General features: G+C 44.1%; 1 protein-coding gene across 2 annotated transcripts; it reads left to right on the forward strand.

Moving 5' to 3' along the window:
• The first annotated feature begins 2,165 nt into the window (after positions 1-2,165).
• Positions 2,166-14,124, forward strand: CHRNA6 (cholinergic receptor nicotinic alpha 6 subunit). 2 transcript variants are annotated; one of them, XM_045821458.1, is made up of 6 exons: positions 2,166-2,425; positions 4,037-4,176; positions 9,600-9,644; positions 10,463-10,572; positions 10,676-11,654; positions 13,069-14,124. In XM_045821458.1, exons 1-6 carry the CDS (start codon positions 2,347-2,349, stop codon positions 13,198-13,200), a joined length of 1,485 nt encoding a protein of 494 aa, XP_045677414.1. In that variant the 5' UTR covers positions 2,166-2,346; the 3' UTR covers positions 13,201-14,124. The 2 variants fall into 2 exon arrangements, with proteins under 2 accessions (XP_045677414.1, XP_045677415.1); XM_045821459.1 differs by having other exon boundaries at positions 2,166-2,264.
• The last annotated feature ends 5,933 nt before the right edge of the window (positions 14,125-20,057 follow it).

Raw genomic sequence — 20,057 nt, forward strand, 5'->3', positions numbered from 1 at the left:
CCTGCTTTGCTTTCTCCTGCACCCCTAACCTATCACCAGTGTATTTCGTGTAACTCACTTGCGTCCCCTCTCTGACTGTGACGTGTGAAGCAGGGTGCACAACTGCCATTCTCCAGAGCGTTTCCTCCATCTGGTGAGGTTTCGCTCCCTGGAAATTGTTGTCAGTTTGACTCCAATAAACTCATAGAAAAGTTCTTACAGGTTTGGGTGTTTCTCACATTGACAAAAGTAAGGGCTGATTTGGGGCACATTCCAGAAGATACCTCCTCTAGAGTCATTCATTCTTTAAGCTGACAAATGATAGCTATAGAGAGGGAATTCTGACAAAACAGAGATAAGAAACAACAGCTTTCTTGCAAGATGGCTGCATACGTCTATTAGAAAGTATGAAGAACAGAGAAACTGAAGCCTGAGCATAGAAATGGTTGAGGGTGGTGTTGGTGATTTGGAAAATGGCCAACTTGATTTGGGTTTTATTCTAAAAACTAGTGAGGCATCGCCGATTTGGGAGTGTGAGGTGGCATTTTAACCCCCATGGTAAAGTGTTGTCCAGAATTTTCCTCTTTATCACCTTAGGTTCTCTGGACACTCCACAGGATACTTTGGCCAAGGACGAAGGCTCATCTGCTGAGAAGAGAACTTGAGTACCTGAGGGTGACACAGCTGAGTCACACAGCCCCGTGCCTGACCTAAATGTGCTGCTGAAAAAATGCTGGTTCCTTTTTCGTTTCCTCGAGAGGCATGAGGCTAACAGCATTTTGAGGGAAGTCATTAGTCTGAGCTCTGTACGATGGCACACGATGCTGTAGCTGTGACAATGCCACAGATTGTTTGGATGGGAGGGCCCGAGGGTCATCCTCAGGGCTAACTCCTTTTGTCTTCCCCCAGCTTTACGGAGGTATAACTGACAAATAAAATTGCATATATTTAAGGTGTATAACGTGATGATTTGATATATATCTACATTGTGGCTAATTAATAGATCTATCACCTCACTTAGTTGTCATCTCTCTGTATGTGTATGCGGTGGAAACACTTAAGATCTATTCTCTCAGCAAATTTCAAGTGTACAGTAGTCATCGTACTGTACGTTATAACGATCACCAGAACGTGTTCATCTGGTGAGCGGAAGTTATACTCTCTCACCAACATCTCCCCATTATTCCCGTCCCCCAGCTCTGAGCAACCGTTCTCTGCTTCTCTGAGCTTGGCTGTTTTAGATTCCACCTATAAGTGAGACCACACAATGTTTGTTTTTCTCTGTCTTGTTTATTTCACATAGTATAAAGTTCTCTAGTTTCAGCCATATTTTCTTTTTTAAATGTAATTCATTTTTACCTTTTTATTATTTTATTTTTATTTTTTTAAGATTTTATTTATTTATTTTTAGAGACGGGGGAGGGAAGGAGAAAGAGAGGGAGAGAAACATCAATGTGTGGTTGCCTCTCAGGCACACACTACTGGGGACCTGGCCCGAGACCCAGGCACATGCCCTGACTGGGGATTGAACTGGCGACCCTTTGGTTCACAGGCGGGAACTCAATCCACTGAGTGACACCAGCCAGGGCTTCACCCATATTTTCTCAAATAGCAGGATTTCCTTCTTACTAATGGCTGTGTGTGTGTGTGTGTGTGTGTGTGTGTGTGTGTGATGACAAGGGTGTTTAAACAAACAGAATTATCCAGCTGGCACCCTGCATTCAGTATCATTTCTCAGACATCTAATCTCTAGTCCTGGATCCCGGTTGGTGCTCACTAAACTAGAAGCCCTGCAGTCAGACAAAACCAAATTAATTCTATAAGCTACTCTTATTAAGGCAGAAATGTAACTCATGTTTTAGAAAGTTTTCTAACAGGGTTAAGCCTTGATTAACTAGAGAGCGCAGTGAATCGGAATACAGTGTTTGGGGCCCAGCACACACTGCACCTGTCGCTGGAGCCCAGGAAATGTGTGTGTATTCCCCTCAGGATTAGGGTTGAGAGTGCGCTACGGAAAGATCCACTGAGCCAGGGCGATGTTTTATGTCCTCCCTCGTCCTGCCTGCCTCGCCCTCCCTCACTGCTCCTCTTCACTGTTCTTGCATGAAAAGAGATCTAGGATGACAGGAAATGTGATGACTCATCTGACAGCAGACTGAGTCCTTTCTATTTGTCCGTTTCCTTGGCCTCGGTCTCTGATACTGAGAACCACCTTGTTATGCCTGTGAATGTTTTTATTTTGCAGAAGACTCGCATGGATTATGTGGGACTCTGAAGATGTAAAGGTCCGGTGCGTGGGGCTGTCTGCTAGCTCTCTGTGTTTCACAGACCTTTGACTAGAAAAAGCAGTGAGAGTGTGTTTTAGTCATGCTGACTAGCAAGGGTCTGGGATGCCTTCGCTTGGGTGTGTGCCTCTGGTTGTGTGTATTCATACCTTTCTTTAAAGGTAGGTTTTGTTTCTGCTTTATCTCCTCATCCCTTTTGAGTTACATATATTTACCCTTCTTTTCTAGTTGTGCTTGATGAGGCAGAGAGATGAGACATTCTAAGGGTAAATATGCAGAATGTCTGCACGGGAATTACTATTGTTACAGCTGTTAATCTATTTTGTATTGGCTGGGCTTAATGTGTAAGAAGGGATTTGAGGAGGTGGGATAGGGAGGACAATAAAATAGTGCTAACCCTATTTTATATTATTTTCCCAATTAAAATATGGTAATAATAATGATGCAGTTTTCTACCCACCTCTGCCATGGATAAATTCAACTTATTCACTTGTATTTGTATTTAATATTTTTCTTCAAAACTGATTTGTTAGCTGATACTATTACTCAAAGTATGAACTTTTCCAGTTTGTAGTTAATCATCTTTGTTTTGGGAAACATGTCATACATCACTATGCTGAAATGTGCCCTGAGAGTAAGATCCATCATGTTAAAAGTTGAGATTTGCGCTCTGCCTGAGCAAAACCACATTTCCACGTGCTGTCAGCTTTGCGGGGGCTCACGGAGGGTTTCTCTAACATGTCTCAAAGGAAAAACATGTCTCAAAAAAATGTCTCGGGATAAAAAGTCTCAAAGTGGAGGGAGATGGCTAATGGGGAGGATTTTTTAATTGCCTGCTTTATGTAGAAATATTTCTACCATTACTGATTATGATGGCAAGAATGATGTTTTACATTTAAAATTGTTCTTTCTTGATGAAATGTCAGTGTTTCCAAATGCATTTGTCAAACAATATTTTTTATTTAATAATATAACACCTGTCCTTTTGTTCATTTTCATCTAATGAGATTTTCAGTTTCTTTCTTTAATTTTTTTCAGGATATAAATCCCCTTGGGAAATCGGTAGAATAATATTCCAGGTGTCAAATTTGAATTCTATAAGGGAAGACCTAGAGGGGGTTATTAATGAAATGAATTATGCCAAATGAAGGCAAGTAACCTACTTTTAATGCATTCTTAGAAAAATACAGAGAGATAGGCGTCAAGCTACTGTCTAAAATTAAGGAAGTGAATATACTATTATTTAAGAACAATTTTGAATTCTTTAAAAAACAATTTAAGTAATTTTGCCTTAAAAGCCTTGCACTCTCACAAATTTCCAAAATAATGGAATTCAAAGTTGATTTTTAAAAGGAATGCGGCTTGTTAAGACCTTAATAAAGTTCCTTCTTATTTCAGTTTGCTTGTGAAGGCTCCCCAGCCAAACACCTCACTAGGCCAAGAGACAGGCCAGTCAGATCAGTGTTTTGACAAGAAAGGGCAGGGCGTTCCTTTACCGTAATTACTGGGTGAATAAGATGGTGAGTTACATTCTGTGACATGAGCAAACGTTGGAGCTAGTGTCTCTTTACCTCTGTGTGCCTCAGCCTTCTCAAAGCGCTTTTACTAACACTCTTCGATTTGATATCACGCTAGTCCTGAGACGTCAGTGCTGCGGCTTTTATCCTGGACTCCCCAGTGGCCATATGGCCCAGTGTGGAAGCCGCTGGAAACTGCCCACTGGTCAGCCCCCTCTCTGCTTCCCTAATTCTCCCCTCTGTCTGGCCACACAGACGGTGCAGGCTGTGCGTCTGAGGAGAGACTCTTCCACAAACTGTTTTCTCGTTACAACCAGTTCATCAGGCCTGTAGAAAATGTTTCGGATCCCATCACGGTGTATTTTGAAGTGGCCATCACACAACTGGCCAATGTGGTAAGTGCCTCACGTTCACCACACGTACCTCAAGGAGTCCTGACTCTGAGAGATCAGAGCAGTCCCAAACATTGTTCCTCTTATTGCACATGGTAGCTACGGGGATTGGAAACATATGAACAGACACAAATCCACACGGCTGCTGGCCTTTCAAAGCCATCCCATTGGAAGGGAGACACTTTCCCACTGATGCTTTCAGAACCAGCTGATGAGACAAGGCGGCGAAGGGGGAGTTGAAGGGAGAACACAATGGGAGCTGACATCATTGTGCCCCATTATGCACCAGGTGCTGTGCCTGCACTTGTGGTTTTCTGCTGCATTTCACAACAGAGGAGCCAGAAGCTCAGTTAAGCAGCTTTTCCCCAAGGTCACACAATTACAGATGGTGGAACTGTGATTTGAATCAGCCCTGTTTAACACCAAAACTCATGCTGTCTTTACTACATAAAAAATTATTTTAAGACTTCCATGTTACATAAGAAAGAAAAGAATCATCTTTCTTATAGTGTTCCACCCAGATCTGGAAAAACAGATGGGAGTTTGGAGTTCTTATTTTAACTTATTGCTACCATGTTCAAGGGCAAATAGGACTAGAGTGCTTTCTTTTATTTAATCTTCATGCCCTACTTGCTGGGAAAGGAGGTATTGGGACTTAATACTCTAACATAGAGGAGGCTTTTGGGCCCCAAGGCATGGGAGCAGGTAGATCTGGTTTGAGGCTCAGGATTTGTACCAAATTCCAGGAATAGGCAGGCTCAGGAAGGAAGGAAAGCTGGAAGCATCTCCAGAGAGGGGTGCTAGGGAGAGTTCTTGAGACAGCAGTGCACAGGAGGAGGGAGCGCTTTCATCCTATCAGTGCAGGCCTGTGGATGGGGCAGGAGGCCCGCTTCCTCATACACTTTGTCCTGGGTGGGACAGTGGTGTCTCTCTAGGCATGACGGGGGAAAGACTGTAATCACAGATGGGAAGTCAGGGCCCACCATGTTCCTCTAATCCACGCTTCCCTGTGGACTGGGCTGACCGTGGCTTGGTCCTTTATCTTCTGGCCCAGCTTGGAAGTGTGGGTTACTGGTTTACAAGAAAGAAAGAAAAATGATGTCAACTTTGACCTGGATGGACGCACTCATTCCTTTAATAAATTGTTATTTAGCACCAATCCTGATCCCTCTCCCCTACTTCCCGTGCCCCCCACCCAATAGCTTAGTGCAGGTCACCTGTTGGGCTGGAGGCCATGTTTGTGTGGATGGGGCTGTTATGAATGGAAAGATGAACTGAGTTTCACCTAAAGCCTGTGAGGCGGGCCACCTCAGTCTATAGCATCACTTCAAATCCCTGGTCGATGGGCCCTCTCAGGACATTGTTCTGAAGATGGTGGGTGGGGGACTGCTGAACAGAGATTTTGACCTTTGCATTTGGCTGCTATCAGAGATGTAACAAAAAACCACAACTCCAGTAAAACAAGTCTATTTCTTTCTTATGTAACAGGAATCTAAAGATTAACAGTCCAGGAGATTAGCACCAGGTGGCTTTGTGGTGTCAGCGGTTGCCTGGTCGTGCACTGCACAGCGGCAGGGGTGTCAGTCACATGGCCTGTGATGCTAAAGCATAAACCATACATGGTGCCACTGACCAGGGTCCTTCCTATCTTTCCATTTCACCATCCTTAGCATGTGGTTTCCTCCCTCGGTGTTGCCTCATGGTCTAAGGTATTAATTCTTTTTTATATATTTGGTAGAATTCTCCAGGGAAACCCACTGGGACTGCAGGTTTCTTTTCCAGGAGCTTGTAAGCTATAAATTCATTCCTTTATAGCGATAGGCTATTCAGATTGTCTATTTCATCTTCTTTGAATTTGGATAGTTTGTGGCTTTTGAGGAATTGGTCTTTCTTTTGAGAATGTATGATAAAATTATGTTTAGGAGTGTATTCTCTATTCTTTTTAATGGCTACAAGATCTGTAGTGGTACCTCCTAGTTTATTCCTAATATTGGTGATTTGTGTCTTCTCTCTTTCTATTTTTGTCAGTCTTGCTAGATGTTTATCAATTTTGTTTTTCTCTGCAAAGAATCAGATTTTTGTTTCATTGATTTTCTCTATTGTTTTGCATTTTAATTTTATTGATTTCTGCTCTTATCTTTATTTTATCCTTCCTTATGCTTGCCTTGGGTTTATTTTGTGCGAAGAAAGAGAGGAAAACAAACATCAATGTGTGAGAGATACGTCAATCAGTTGCCTCTTGCATGCCCTCACCTGGGGACCTGGCCTGTAACCCAGGCATGTGCCCTCACTGGGAATAGAACTGGTAGCCTCTTGGTTCACAGGCTGTTGCTCAGTCCACTGAGTCACACCAGCCAGGGCTAATGCTTTTAATTTTCTTCTCAGTATTGTTTTTAGTTATTTCACTTATATTTTGATATGTTGTGTTTTTATTTTTATTCATTTTAATGTATTTTTAAAAAATTTCCTTTGAGACATCCTCTTTGATCCATGGATTATTTAAAAGTGAGTTGTTTAATTTATATGGGTTTAGAGATTTTTCCTATGTCTTTTTGCTACTGATTTCTATACTTGATCTTAGCCAAAAGGCCAAGATGTGATTGTTATTGTTTTTTAGTTTGATTCCATTATGGTCGGAACACACACTGCATGATTTCAATTATTTTACATTTGTTGAGGGCTGTATTATGGCACATGATAGGTAAAAATGTTCTTTTGAGTAGAGTGTTCTATATATGCCAATTAAATCTTATGGTTGATTATGTTTTCACATCTACATTTTTGCTGATTTTCTGTCTAGTAGTTCTAGTGGTTGCTGGGAGCGGGGATTGAAGTCTCCAGCTATAACTGGGGATTTGTTTCTTCTTTCAGCTCTATCAGTTTTCATTTCATGTATTTTGAGACCCTATGGTTTGATGTGTGTACAGTTAGGATCATCAATTCTTCTTGGTGGACTAATCCTTCTACCATTATATACTGTGCTTCTTTGTCTTTAGTAATTTTTTTCTTTTCAAAAATAAGACTTCAGCCTACTCTGTCACATATTAATGTAGCCATTATTATGGATGTGTTGAAAGCTATCTGTTGTCATGTGAGGCACCAGAAGTCCTGGTAGACCATATTCATTATTGTCACTGAGCCATGGTGAGCTCCAGGGAAGGCTCTGTGATACAGTACAGCCAGATTGCACAATCACCAACTCCCTTCTAGAAGGTTCTAGGCCCTCTGTTGCTGTATCAGCCTCCAGGTTGGCCTTACAGCACCAGAGATTTCTACATGGAGGTTTGTTTGCTGCTGTACAGAATGACCTTGGCCGCACAGTTTCCTGGGTGGATGATCTTTCAGTGTAGGAGCATGTTTACTGTCCCCCCCGCCCGCCCACCCTGAGCCACAGGAATCTAGGACAAAGCCCCTGTCCAGTGCTTTTGATGGCCTGACATATCTAAAATGACAAAGGTTTGTTAAATGGAGCACACCTGAACTCTCTGCTGCTCTCAAAGCTAATTCATTTGAAACTGTAACTCAATTCTTTAATGCAAGTGGGGTATCATCTAATTTCTTTTCCCAAGAAAGATTCCGGGTAATGGTCCCAGGACTGTGAAGTGGTATTGTGGGTCTCTGACCTCCTCGGGCTGGACTGTGTGATGACAGTGCCCATAGCCTTGGTGTGGTCTTGAACTGGATGTGGAACAGGGCTTGCAAGACCAAGTCCTGATACATAAAGTTGGCTCCCACCTCTGAGGCTGTCCACATCTGCAAAGCTTCACCAGCCTGTGGAAGGGTAGGTGGGAAGACAGGGATGACAGCAGGGCAGTATAAACACCTGATCGCAATTCTCTGTACTAATGTATGGAGAGGAAGTGGTCTTTGGAAGATGCTTATGGCAGTTACCTCTGAGACCTTTCTGGACTGCAGAGCTAGTCCATTTTTGGACTGACAGCCAATAGATTTATTGACATGGTCTCTGCCAACCTCTGTAGGTCACAAGGTGGCCTATGAGCAGAGGGCACAAACCTTAGATTTGGGTAATTGTACAACCATGGACTGCTTGGCTAATGGATAGTCCACTTCTTTGCTTTCCCTGACCAATAGGCAACCATGACTGTAACTCCTTTAGTTGACCTTTTAAAATCCTAAGGCTTGCCATGACCTGACACAAGCCCATTTGTAGAAGGATGCTTGACAAGGTCTCCAGTTAGAGTTTTCCAGGGGAGCTGGAGGACTGCCATGCAGCTCTGTGAACTACAGCAGGCTGGCATCTGAGGTCTGGCTGCAGCATTTGCAGCCACGTTGAGCTTGCTTACTCTGGAGGATGCTCACGTGCCTTGGGAAACAAGGTTGGTAAGTTGTGGGAACCTACTGGGTCACCATCAGTAAACCTCAGCTGTTGTGTTGTAAGGCTGCTGAAGGCTCTGGGTGTGTCTTCATTAGCTTTCCCACTGAGAGCTGGTAGCTGGTTATGAGCACATTATACTTGGAATATAATAAGCCTGCAGTGCTTTTCTCCAATGATAACTCCTTGTCTGTCTTCAGGTCGTTTAGGTACCTGCTTAAACCACTTCCTCAGAGAAGCCTTCTTCGTTCATCCTGTCTAAAATAGATGTGTGTGTGTGCACACGTGCATGTGTATGTTTACACACACACACAACACTCCATCCCTCTTTATTTTTCTTCATAGGGCCTATCACTATCTTAATTATATTATGTATCTATGTTGATTTTCTGTCTCTCCAATAACAGCCAAGACACATGAAGGTAAGGGTTTTCTTCCATCTTGTTTACCGCTGTAGTCACAACATTTATAGAGCACATAGTAGGTACTCAGTGAATATTCGTGTAATGAATGATTGGAGCAATCAGCAGCGGCTTGGGTGGGAGTAGGGATGTGCCGTGGGGGAGTGGCAGGTTCCAGCTGGAAAACTCCGTGGTGAGCTGAGGCTGACATGTCGAGGGGCAGCTGGGCCTAGGACACAGAGCCTGGAGGGCTGTGGTGGTGTTCAGGGAGGGAGGTTTTCAGGAAATGGAAAAGAAGACTGAAAAACAATGAACCAGGTTCAGATACCTATCACCATCTGCGGCATTTCCCCTCCCTCCTTCCCACACTCTCTTCTTCTTTCCTTTCCTGGACTCAGGAAGCCTTATGGGCTGCAGTGCTCAGAAAGGCTTCACAGAAGTGATGAGGCTTAAATCACATTTGAAAGACAGTCTTTAAGCCACATTTTCTTTCAAAGTCAACAGGGTTGAGGCCAGATGTGGAATATCATATATCTGGCTGCATGTTATAGGTTGCCTTTTCAGTCCTCTCTGTCTCCCTCTGTTAGCATGAATAACTCAGGTTCAGCTCCTTTCAGTGGTAATTCTCACTTTGTGATCCACCTCTATTAGCAATGCATTTCGGGCTAAAAAATGTTGTTTCTTCTTCTCAGGATGAAGTAAACCAGATCATGGAAACCAATCTGTGGCTACGTCACGTATGTGTCTCCATCACATGTCCTCTTGGACCTGTGTTATTCGTGTGTCAGCCTGGCAATGCCCAATGGATAAAGTCCTCTAATGTCCCCTCTTTCCAACTCCAGCTTATGACAGAACATAGAACACGATCTCTCTCCAAAGCTCGAAGTTCAGCTTTGGTAACAGCTGGCTTGATGCAAGCTTTACTGGTGCAGATACCTAGTGACAAAGCCCTCTGAGACATAGAGACTCTGTCCTCTCTGGTGTCTGCTCTCGAAGGTTCTATTTTCCTCTGTAACTTGAGCTTCAGGATCAGGGGTGTGTGCTCTCTTTGATGCTGCTGAACTAGGCCTGGAGAAATCAGCAGCTGAACAAGAGAGCATGTGAGTTCGAGTTCCACCAGCTGGTTTTATGTGATACCCTTTACCTTTCTTCTTGCCTTTTTTTTGGTCTTAATCTTTACTTAGATTTTGTAACAAACTCATCATTGCAAACTCATCATTGCAAACAGCCTTTTTAATATTAGAAATGAGTTGCTACTCCGATGTGAATATAGCACATGGAACATGGAAGTTGTGCCTATGACTTTGGCCAGCTAATGAATAATCATTAGATAAGTATCTAATATGCATTAGGTAATTTGTATATTTCTAAAATCACCTCAGCTACCTATGACCCTATTCCCCGTGGATTTAATCTCCCAACTTTTGGTAAAACTCAATGCACTCTTCAATTAAGAACTTAACTTTTAAAAAAAAGCCTGCTAAACAAATATAGAGCTAACACTGGCAGAAATTTATAAAGAGAGTTTTTAAAAGCTGACCTCTATCTCCTTTAGATCTGGAATGATTATAAATTGCGCTGGGACCCAATGGAGTTTGATGGCATTGAGACTCTTCGAGTTCCTGCAGATAAGATCTGGAAGCCCGACATTGTTCTCTATAACAAGTACGGGAGTCTGACAGCAGCAGTCTCTTTCCAAAGCTGCCTTTGGTGCAATGTGACCCATGGTGAAGAAGGTGTTACTAATGGTGTCTGATTTCCCTTGCAGTGCTGTGGGCGACTTCCAAGTCGAAGGCAAGACAAAAGCTCTTCTGAAATACGATGGCACCATTACCTGGACTCCACCAGCCATTTTTAAGAGTTCCTGTCCTATGGACATCACTTTTTTCCCTTTTGATCATCAAAATTGTTCCCTGAAATTTGGTTCCTGGACCTATGACAAAGCTAAAATCGATCTCCTCATCATTGGATCTAAAGTGGACATGAATGATTTTTGGGAAAACAGTGAATGGGAAATTGTTGATGCTTCAGGCTATAAGCACGACATAAAATACAACTGTTGTGAAGAGATATACACAGATATAACCTATTCGTTTTACATTAGGAGGTTGCCGATGTTTTACACCATTAATCTGATTATCCCCTGTCTCTTTATTTCATTCCTAACCGTGTTGGTCTTCTACCTTCCTTCTGACTGTGGCGAAAAAGTGACACTTTGCATTTCAGTTCTGCTTTCTCTGACTGTGTTTTTGCTGGTCATCACAGAAACCATTCCATCCACATCGCTCGTGATCCCACTGGTGGGTGAGTACCTACTGTTCACCATGATCTTTGTCACACTGTCCATCGTGGTGACTGTGTTTGTGTTGAACATACACTATCGCACCCCGACAACTCACACCATGCCCAAGTGGGTGAAGACGGTTTTCCTCCAGCGGTTACCCCAGATCCTGATGATGAGGAGGCCTCTGGACAAGACAAGGAAGACCAGTTCTGATAAAAACCCCAAAAGCATTTCCAGTAGGCCTACCAAAGTCAAGTTGGGTAATCACAGAGAGCCCAGACTCCTTAAAGAATGCTGCCACTGCCATAAATCACATCGGCTTGCGACCAGCAAGAGAAGGCTAAGTCATCAGCCTTTACAGTGGGTGACGGAAAATTCGGAGCACTCACCTGAAGTCGAAGATGTGATTAATAGTGTTCAATTCATAGCAGAAAACATGAAGAACCAAAACGAAACGAAGGAGGTAAGCACATGTCTCCTCTAGCCTGTCCACTGGCAGCAGGCCTAGGGCCACTTCACAGACGTGGTCAGATGTTCAGAGTAAGTTCTGTTCACAAGAGGGTCGGGCAGCATCACTCTAAGACCCAGGTCTGTTATTGTGCCCTTGTGGGTGGGCTGACCTGGGGTCAGGTAGCCCCAGAGCAAATCTTCACCTCCAGCAACGTTCACTCAAGTGAAGTCTGGTTAAAATAAACATTCAAGGCAACCTTGGTTAATAAAACCAAGAGCTCCTGCACAAGGAACCGTGGCAGACGGGGTGGAGGTGGGAAAGCTGCCCCCAGAGGGGAAGGAGAAATGACTGCGGAGCAGCTTGCAATCTAGGGCAGTGGGAGGAAGGCGGAGCCAGTCCTCTGTGGCTCTAGTCCTGTCTGTTCTACCTCAGGGGGATGGAGGCGCTGGCTGAATGAGCCTCAGGGATATTTTTAGCATCTACATACTCTGCTCCTGCTGCCCAGAGTGTAACCATAGTAGCATGGACCTTCTCCATCTTTGAGGAAGAGAGAGCTCCAGAAAAATCACACCAGCTTTCCAAACCATAAGGATGACTGGCTGAGGGCATCTGAAAATTCATGCCGGGCATCTGCTTTTGACCTGATGCTGCAGTTAGCAGCATCGGGGTCTCCTAGTGGAAGGATGTCTCCAGGCCTCAAGTCTGCCCTGTTGGTACAGGGGAAGACACTGTGACTGCATGTCACTCAGGTGAGGGGAGGGGTGCATCACAGGACAAGTGAGCCCAGAACTCCCCTTCATGGTGACGCCTTCATAAAATCTGAGGGAGACTTGCTGCTGACTTAATCACAACCAGGTAGGGCTCTCAAGACATAACCAGGGAGCCTTCCGCAGAAATTAGGGCCACATGTGCCAGAAATTAGGAGGTCAAAGACTGGAAGGACGTGGGAAATGCAGTGAACTCTCCATAGCCAGCTTGACCTCGAGGTCCAGAGGGCTGCCTGTTCCTAATAAGGGGGTCCTCCATCATGCTGCATGCCCTACACTCCTTGCCCTTAAACCTCTTCCCAGACCTGCCAAGGGGTGAGGTATCCACTTGTGCCAATGACAAGAACAGCACTGTCTGAGCAGCTGCTTCTTGGGAGTGCTTCTTGTGGTCAGGGAAGTCCTTTGAGACCCATGGAATCCTGGCTTATTGAGATATGCACTTTCTGCAGTTGGCTGCAGGAGGCGCTAGTGAGTAGCCTGTATCTGCCCTCCTCAGACAAAACAAAAGCCTTCTGTGCATTTGCTCTGAAGATCTGGCCATGTCTATGAAGTTCTGGGAACATCTTCTCTGAAAAGGAAGAAGCTTATTGATGAAACAGAGCATATTTCCTATAGTTTTGAATTTTTAAAGTTGATTTGACTTTCTGCTTGCCTTTCAGGTAGAAGATGACTGGAAATACGTGGCCATGGTGGTGGACAGAGTGTTTCTTTGGATCTTCATCGCCGTCTGTGTGTTTGGAACCACAGGGCTGTTTCTACAGCCGCTGCTGGGGAGCGCAGGGAAATCTTAGGGATGTTATCTTTACAGCAGTTGAAATTCACACCTGAAGTTTACTGATGCTGTATTTGTTCTGTGTTCCCCACCGTAAGGGAAGGGATATGAAGCTTCCCAGCTAACTCCCCCATCTACTGAAGCTGATGGCTATGTGGGAAACAAGGACTTGATTGCAAATTGGGAGCCCGGAGGCTCCCCCTTGGTAGCACAGAGGAATCCTTGAAATCTGCTGCACTGCCGGAGCCCAGAGTGGCAGCAGCCACAGGCTTCTCTCGTCTGGACGTGTTGGGCTTTCCAGGGACACGATGAACCGCAACACAGCGAAGCATGTCATCAACACCAAGCCACACTTACAGGGGGTTCTGTTGTCCCTCCAGCTGAGGCTTCACGTGCCAGACGTGAAGCCCTGGTGCACGGGCCTTACCGATGTTTGCCCTGCCTGTGAACTCCTGTGGGTTTGCTTTCTGGTGCATGTCTCTGTGATGTAACTCACACACCAGCATTATTCGATGCATTAATTAGCAAAAAGTAATAGCGGGCAGTCAGAGTCGGTCTCAGCTGGCTTTTTTTAATCAGCATGTATCTAGCGAGAGACTCAGGTAGTAACCCAGCACTGTGTTCGCTAGGCATTGTAAAAGTGGCTGAAATCGGTTGTCCTCAAGCAGTTGCAGCTTTTGGGGAAAAGTCATAAACGCAAAGATCTCCAGGACCAAGTGTCACTTGGGGATGTAACTGGAGCGATCAAAACAGGAGGACACGGTGTGGGGTGGCCAGGCAAGCCCAACACAGCCTTCGCTGTCCTTTCTCACCAACCGTCTGCATCTGCCCACTGTAGTGAGACTGGAAACAGAGTGATTCTTCCATCGGGTATTGTGATCTTGTACCTTTGGAGCGACTCCTTTCCTGGGAGGGAATTCTGTTTTACTCCACTCGAATTTAGTATCTTCTTATTTGTTGTATAGATATTATCCTAACAATGTAAAGGTGTATTTTAAAGCAGAAAAAAACCCACAATAAATCTGCTCTAAAGAAAGAACTACTTTTATTTTGCCTTTTCCCTTGTAGCCTTTGCCTATATGCGCACATAATTTTTTACACTTCCGTTTTACCTTGCAATTGTGTATTTTTCTGTTTTCTCAAAACATCACATTAGCAACATTTCTCCATGAGGTTACACAGTCTTGAAGTACAATTTTTAAGATTGCATAATGTCTGTTGTGTTGATTTACCATGACTCCGATGGCCCCATGTAAATTCTCCCTGGTCTCTCTCGCACTGGAGCATAAGGCTCTGTGTGGTACACCAGGCGGAGACCTGGAATTTGAATTACTCTGTTTGAAAGTGTTTCTACTCCCTCACATACTTGTTGGTTGTTACTTGATACTTTTTTTTTACTCTGACTTTTTTTTTTTACTATTCGACATTTCATTTTATTTTTTAAAAAGTTGAGTGGTGATCAAATACACATGGCATAAACCTATCATGTTAACTACTTTTAAGTGTCAGCTCAGTGGCAAAGCACTGTACGACCGTCACCACCATCCGTCCACAGAACTCCCGTCTCCCCGCCATCAGACCCGAACTCTTCCCACTTCCCTCCAGCTGCTCTGGCAACCAGCTGTCTACTTGGAATCTCATAACTAGACTACTTTGGGCATCTAAGGTGATTGGAATTGTACAGTATTTCTCTTTTGGTGACTGGCACATTTCACTGAGCACACTGTGTTCAAGTTTTATCCACGAAGTAGCATGCCAGAATTCCTTTGCATTTTAAAGCTGAGTGATGTTCCATTGTGTGTACGCACAGTGTTTTATTTATGCACTCATTTGTCAGTGGACGCTTGGGTTGGGTCGCTTCCACCTTTCAGCACTTGTGAATAATGCTACGAAAGAGCGTACCACAATCTCTTCCAGTCCCTGCTTTCAACTCTTTGGAGTGTATGCCTTGAGGTGGAATTGCTGTGTTTTGTTGTATTCCTACTTTTAACTTTTTAAGGAACTGCGGTACTGGTTCCCACAGTGACCGTACCATTTCACGGTCCTGCTCACCACGCACAAGGGTTCTGTTTCCCTCACATCCTCACCAACACCCTTGAACAGATCCCACCATGTTCATCAGGGTGGAGGGAGGTGCACCAGGTCGGGGAAGGAGGATGGAGACTCTAGGGGGCACGGAGGCACCATCTGAGCCAGGCCTAGAGAGCATATACTTGGGATGCCCCCACTCAGCCGACCCCTCCCAAGGCCGAGGATGTCCCTCTTGTATGTAGTGAGGGGCAGGGCAGTGAGAACAGGAGCCAGCACCTGAGCAGCACTCTTACACCGCCCCCATTTTGACTTTGGAATATCATCTGAACCCTCCAGCAGTACCAGCCATTCTGAACGGGAGATGTGATTGCACCCCTTTTACATGTGCGCACACATGCACTCACACCCACACACTATTTCTAGTTGGTGTTTGGAAAAGTCCAGAAGGGCAGTTTTGGTTATCACAATGACTGGGGATGCGATTGTCACGTAGGACCCGGGGACACGGATGTGAAACATCCTATACCGTGAGGGACAGATCATTGTGGGATTTTCCCTTTCAAGCCCCCGTAAGGCACCCTGTGAAAATTAGAACGCCCTTGAGGGCATTAGATTGGGCAATGCACATTGCTCTCGAAGGCACATGCTTAGCAGGTTTGCTGGGGGGCAGCCACACACCCTCACTGGGTGCAGGAGCGTTCGTCCTGCTGGAGGCACAGTAAGGCTGATCCTTCTGACTCTTTACTTCTCTGAGGGGAGAATTGCGCAGATGAAGAGGACCTGCATCTATAACAGGGATGAGGATGGTGCCTTTCTCACAGAGCTGTTTAGAAGGCTGCCTGGGTTAATCTCCACAATTTATCATCTCCTTTCTATGATACCCTTTGGATACTGCATTCTCCTGGCCTGCCTGGATCTCCTCTTGCTGCCCGAAGCGCTGGAGCCGTCTTTGAGCATTCCGGGTCATGTCTAACTCTGCAGTGGGCCAGGCCACCTTGCCTCGATGGCGGTGACTCCGCCTGGAGGTGGGAAGCTCAGTGCTCACTTCTGGATGTACCGCTGCTCTTGGCTGCTTTCCCCAAGCCCAAGATTGTCCACAAATCAAAGAAATCATGTTACTTTTATTTTCACTATTATTTTATTAACATATTGAATAGAAAGTCTTAATACAAAGAAGGAATATATGTCAGGTTAAACATGAATGAGAGTCACCATGGCTGTTAATTAAGTGAATTCACTTAATACATGATAGTAGGGGCTTCCAAGAAAGAATTATGACACAGCCAGAAAGGTATATCCCAACATAAAATGTGACTCTTCGGAAATGACAGTGTCCTAATGTAGGTGGTTAGAGACCACCCTTAAAGGGCCACAGTAAGAGTCTTTAAAACAAATGTGTGGTAGGACACAGACTATGCCACTCAGTTCATCACTGGACAGCTGGAGAGATCAGGCTGTCGTCATCTTAACCCAGGGATTAGTCTTAGTGATTAGGTCGCCAGGTAGTATGTCTCCTTGTACAGTGCAATTTAACTCTGCACCATCGTCTATGATGTACGCTGTCGAAAATACTGAACTGGAATTATAGTTGTAACCTCCAATTTGCAGGAAATGCAGGCGACAGAGGAGCAAGTTAAATGACACCATAAGCCAGCAACCAGACAAATCCAAAACATGAGACTCTCCTGGGGAAAACTGGTCTAGTCCTTTCAACAAGTCTGTGACAAGAAGGAAATTAAAATAGATTTAAAGGCATAACACTATGGGTTAAATCCTATTTTAGACAAGCGAGCTATAAACTTAGGCTGTTCTTGCCCTGGTTGGTGTGGCTCAGTGGATTGAGTGCCAGTCTGCTAACAAAAAGGTTGCCGGTTCCATTCCCAGTCAGGGCACATGCCTGGGTTGCAGGCCAGGTCCCCAGTAGGGGGCACATGAGACACAACCACGCATTGATATTTCTCTCCCTTTCTTTCTCCCTTCCTTCCTCTCTGTCTAAAAAGAAATAAATAAAATCTTTAAAACAATTTAGGCTGTTCTTGAAAGAGGGAAACTTAACTATGGAGTTATTAATTTTCTAAGTATGATGATAGTATTTAAAAAACTTTTTAATGTAAGAAAATGTTTCTTCAAGGTACATACTGAAAATCACAGAGAGAGAGAGAAAGAGCTGGAGATATCAGAGGGACTGAGCAAGAGTACACATTTTTCTTTATTTCAGATGACTAACCCAATCCAGACTTGCTGGTACTGGTTTACTTAGTCAACAAATGTGGATTAAGCCTTGACCGTGCACACGGCTCTATTAGATGCTGTTGGGGATACAACAGAGGGTGCGCTATGACATAGCTGAGGCAATAAAACTCACTTAAAGTAACAGAGAACAATTACCTTCTAAACTATATAGTAGAGACGGAAAACACCACAGACTTTCAGAGACAGGGAGCTCAGAGGGGCGTGTGTTCTGCGGAGGCTTCATGAGGAGGTGGGGAGGTAGCAAAGGTCTGAAGAATGAGAACAGTTAGGACAGCTTTCTGTGTGCCCACACAGGTGCGCATGCCTGCGAGTGTCAACACGTGTGTGCCTCCATGTGGGTGTGCCTGCACATATATGCTCATGCATATGTGTCTGTGCCACATGCTGACATGTGTGACGGAGAGTTGTATGGATTTTGCTGCTTCTGCTTGTTGAAATTAGCTGGCAAGGTTGCCCAGAGAAGACTTTTTTTGCTATACATTTGAGATAAAAATTTCTGCCCTGGCTGGTGTAGCTCAGTGGATTGAGCGTGGGCCTGCACACCAAAGGGTTGCTGGTTCATTTCCCAGTCAGGGCACGTGCCTGGGTTGCAGACCAAGTCCCCAGCAGGGGGCACTCGAGAGGCAACCACACATTGATGTTTCTCTCCCTCTCTTTCTCTCTTCCTTCTCCGCTCTCTAAAAATAAATAAATAAAATCTGTAAAAAGTTTCTTGGCTTCAGAGTTCTCTTCTGTAGTTACTTCCTTGGGGTTGTGGTAATATATAAATATGTATCCTTTTCTATATTTAGAACTGGTATTTTATACTAATTTAGCTGCAATGAGACATAAGCTTTATGTACATGTAGAAATGTTTGACCTTTGCTATATCTGTGCCTGGGCAGAAAGGGGCTGTGGAAAGTGGGTTGTGTGATATTTTTTCAAATTTAAGGCTGCATTGTGATCAAAATTCACTTTTCTAAGATTAGTATTGCCATTTACCTAGCAAACTAATGAGCTAAATACAGTTAAGTGATGAGTTAAAGTCAATAGCGTTCTCAATAAAAAGAACAGGGAGTTGCCCTTTGAGTTCACAGTCCCAGCAGGGATTTGCAGCATCGAATCCTTGATTTCATCACAAAGAACATCTGTGAATCCTGTCCTAACGTAGTGGTAAAGCAGATTACATTTTCCTAAAGGAACAAAGTTATAATTAGAAGTCATGCAGTTTAAAAAGTGTGAAAACTCCAGCCCACAGCTCCAAAGAATAGAATTTTAGAGCTGAAGGAATGTCAGAGGTCATGAGTCGTAACCTCTTATTGACCAGAGAGGACAGATGACCCTTGTGAGGCCCCACAGCTGACAGCTAGGTAATAGCTGGTTTGGAACTCAAGGGTCCTTGTGCCTTGGTCTTTTCTTCACCATGTTGCCCCTTTTTAAAAATCCAATCAAATGGACAGAAAAGTAATGGTTATATGAATAATGCAAGGAGCCCCAATATTCCATAATGTGTGCACGTAATACAGAAAATACAGCTCTGCGGTATAAAACATGGTATCTATTGAAAACAAATACACTGACCATATTAAATACTGTCTAAACATTTAAAATATATAAACGTGATTTTTTTTAGAATTTAGAGTTGCTATTTAGAGTGATTTGAATGGCATGAATCTCTCTAAATTGCAGTTCAGGATATTTGAAAAATTCTATTATTCTTTTTTGCTTGGTTCTTTTTGTTTTAAGAATAGAGCAGATCTCAGAACTTTGTAGGCCTACAAAAGAGAGTCATACAAGACAGGGAGGGTAAATCGTTAATTGTTCATCGTTAAAGAAACGATTTCCAAGACGAGGGACCAAGGGCACAAGCAGAGAAGAGGCTAAGTATGGGAAGGAGAAGGGCTAGTTGGTATGCACAGGCGGGAGATCTGCCTGGAAGCAGTCGGAGGCCACTGCAAATGTCCCGGAGGCTGGAAACAGTCAGGCATGAAGAACCCTGTTAGAGTAGATGTGGTCCTCTTGCCAAGATCATGAACTCCAAGGCATGTCTCACTGCCTGGCTGGGTAGCTCAGTTGGTTAGAGCATTGTCCCAGTACACCAAGATTGCAGGTTCGAGCCCTGGCCAGGGCACATATAAGAAGCAACCATAAATAAGTACAACAACAAAATGATATTTCCTTCTTTATCTCTCTCTTTTCCTCTCTCAAAAATCAATAATTAAAAATATATACATGCCTCGCTTTTTTGTCAATAAATTAGCAATTCTACTCCTAAGACAGTCATCTTTCCAGTCTGCATCCATGTCCAGCCTCCACCAGAGTGCAAAGCCAAGATCCCTCCGAATAGATTCACATTCTTATCATGATGTGTTGCCTCCTTTGGTTTTCAGTGTTTCGGTTGCCATGTATTAATTGGGCATGTCTGACAGGACTGGGATTTTAATAAGATTTCTAGTATAAAATGGCTGGCTGATGTGTTTCCTTCTGTTTTTTCCTACTCCAAATCCTATTCACACTAGAGAAGAAAGACAAAATGAAAACAAATCCACACCAGCACTGGAAAGTTGGCCAGGGTACCTTCATAGACCAGACTGATGGGAATGGCAGGAATAT

The sequence above is a fragment of the Phyllostomus hastatus genome, unplaced genomic scaffold (assembly GCF_019186645.2).
Source record: "Phyllostomus hastatus isolate PE091 unplaced genomic scaffold, TTU_PhHast_1.1 phas_scaffold_46, whole genome shotgun sequence".
Classification (NCBI taxonomy): Eukaryota; Metazoa; Chordata; class Mammalia; order Chiroptera; family Phyllostomidae; genus Phyllostomus; species Phyllostomus hastatus.

Coding starts and splice junctions, on each gene's coding strand:
- CHRNA6 (XM_045821458.1), top strand. CDS start 2,347: ATGCTGACTAGCAAGGGTCTGGGATGCCTTCGCTTGGGTGTGTGCCTC. Junction 10,573..10,675: donor GACATTGTTCTCTATAACAA/GTACGGGAGTCT, acceptor TTTCCCTTGCAG/TGCTGTGGGCGACTTCCAAG. Junction 11,655..13,068: donor ACCAAAACGAAACGAAGGAG/GTAAGCACATGT, acceptor CTTGCCTTTCAG/GTAGAAGATGACTGGAAATA.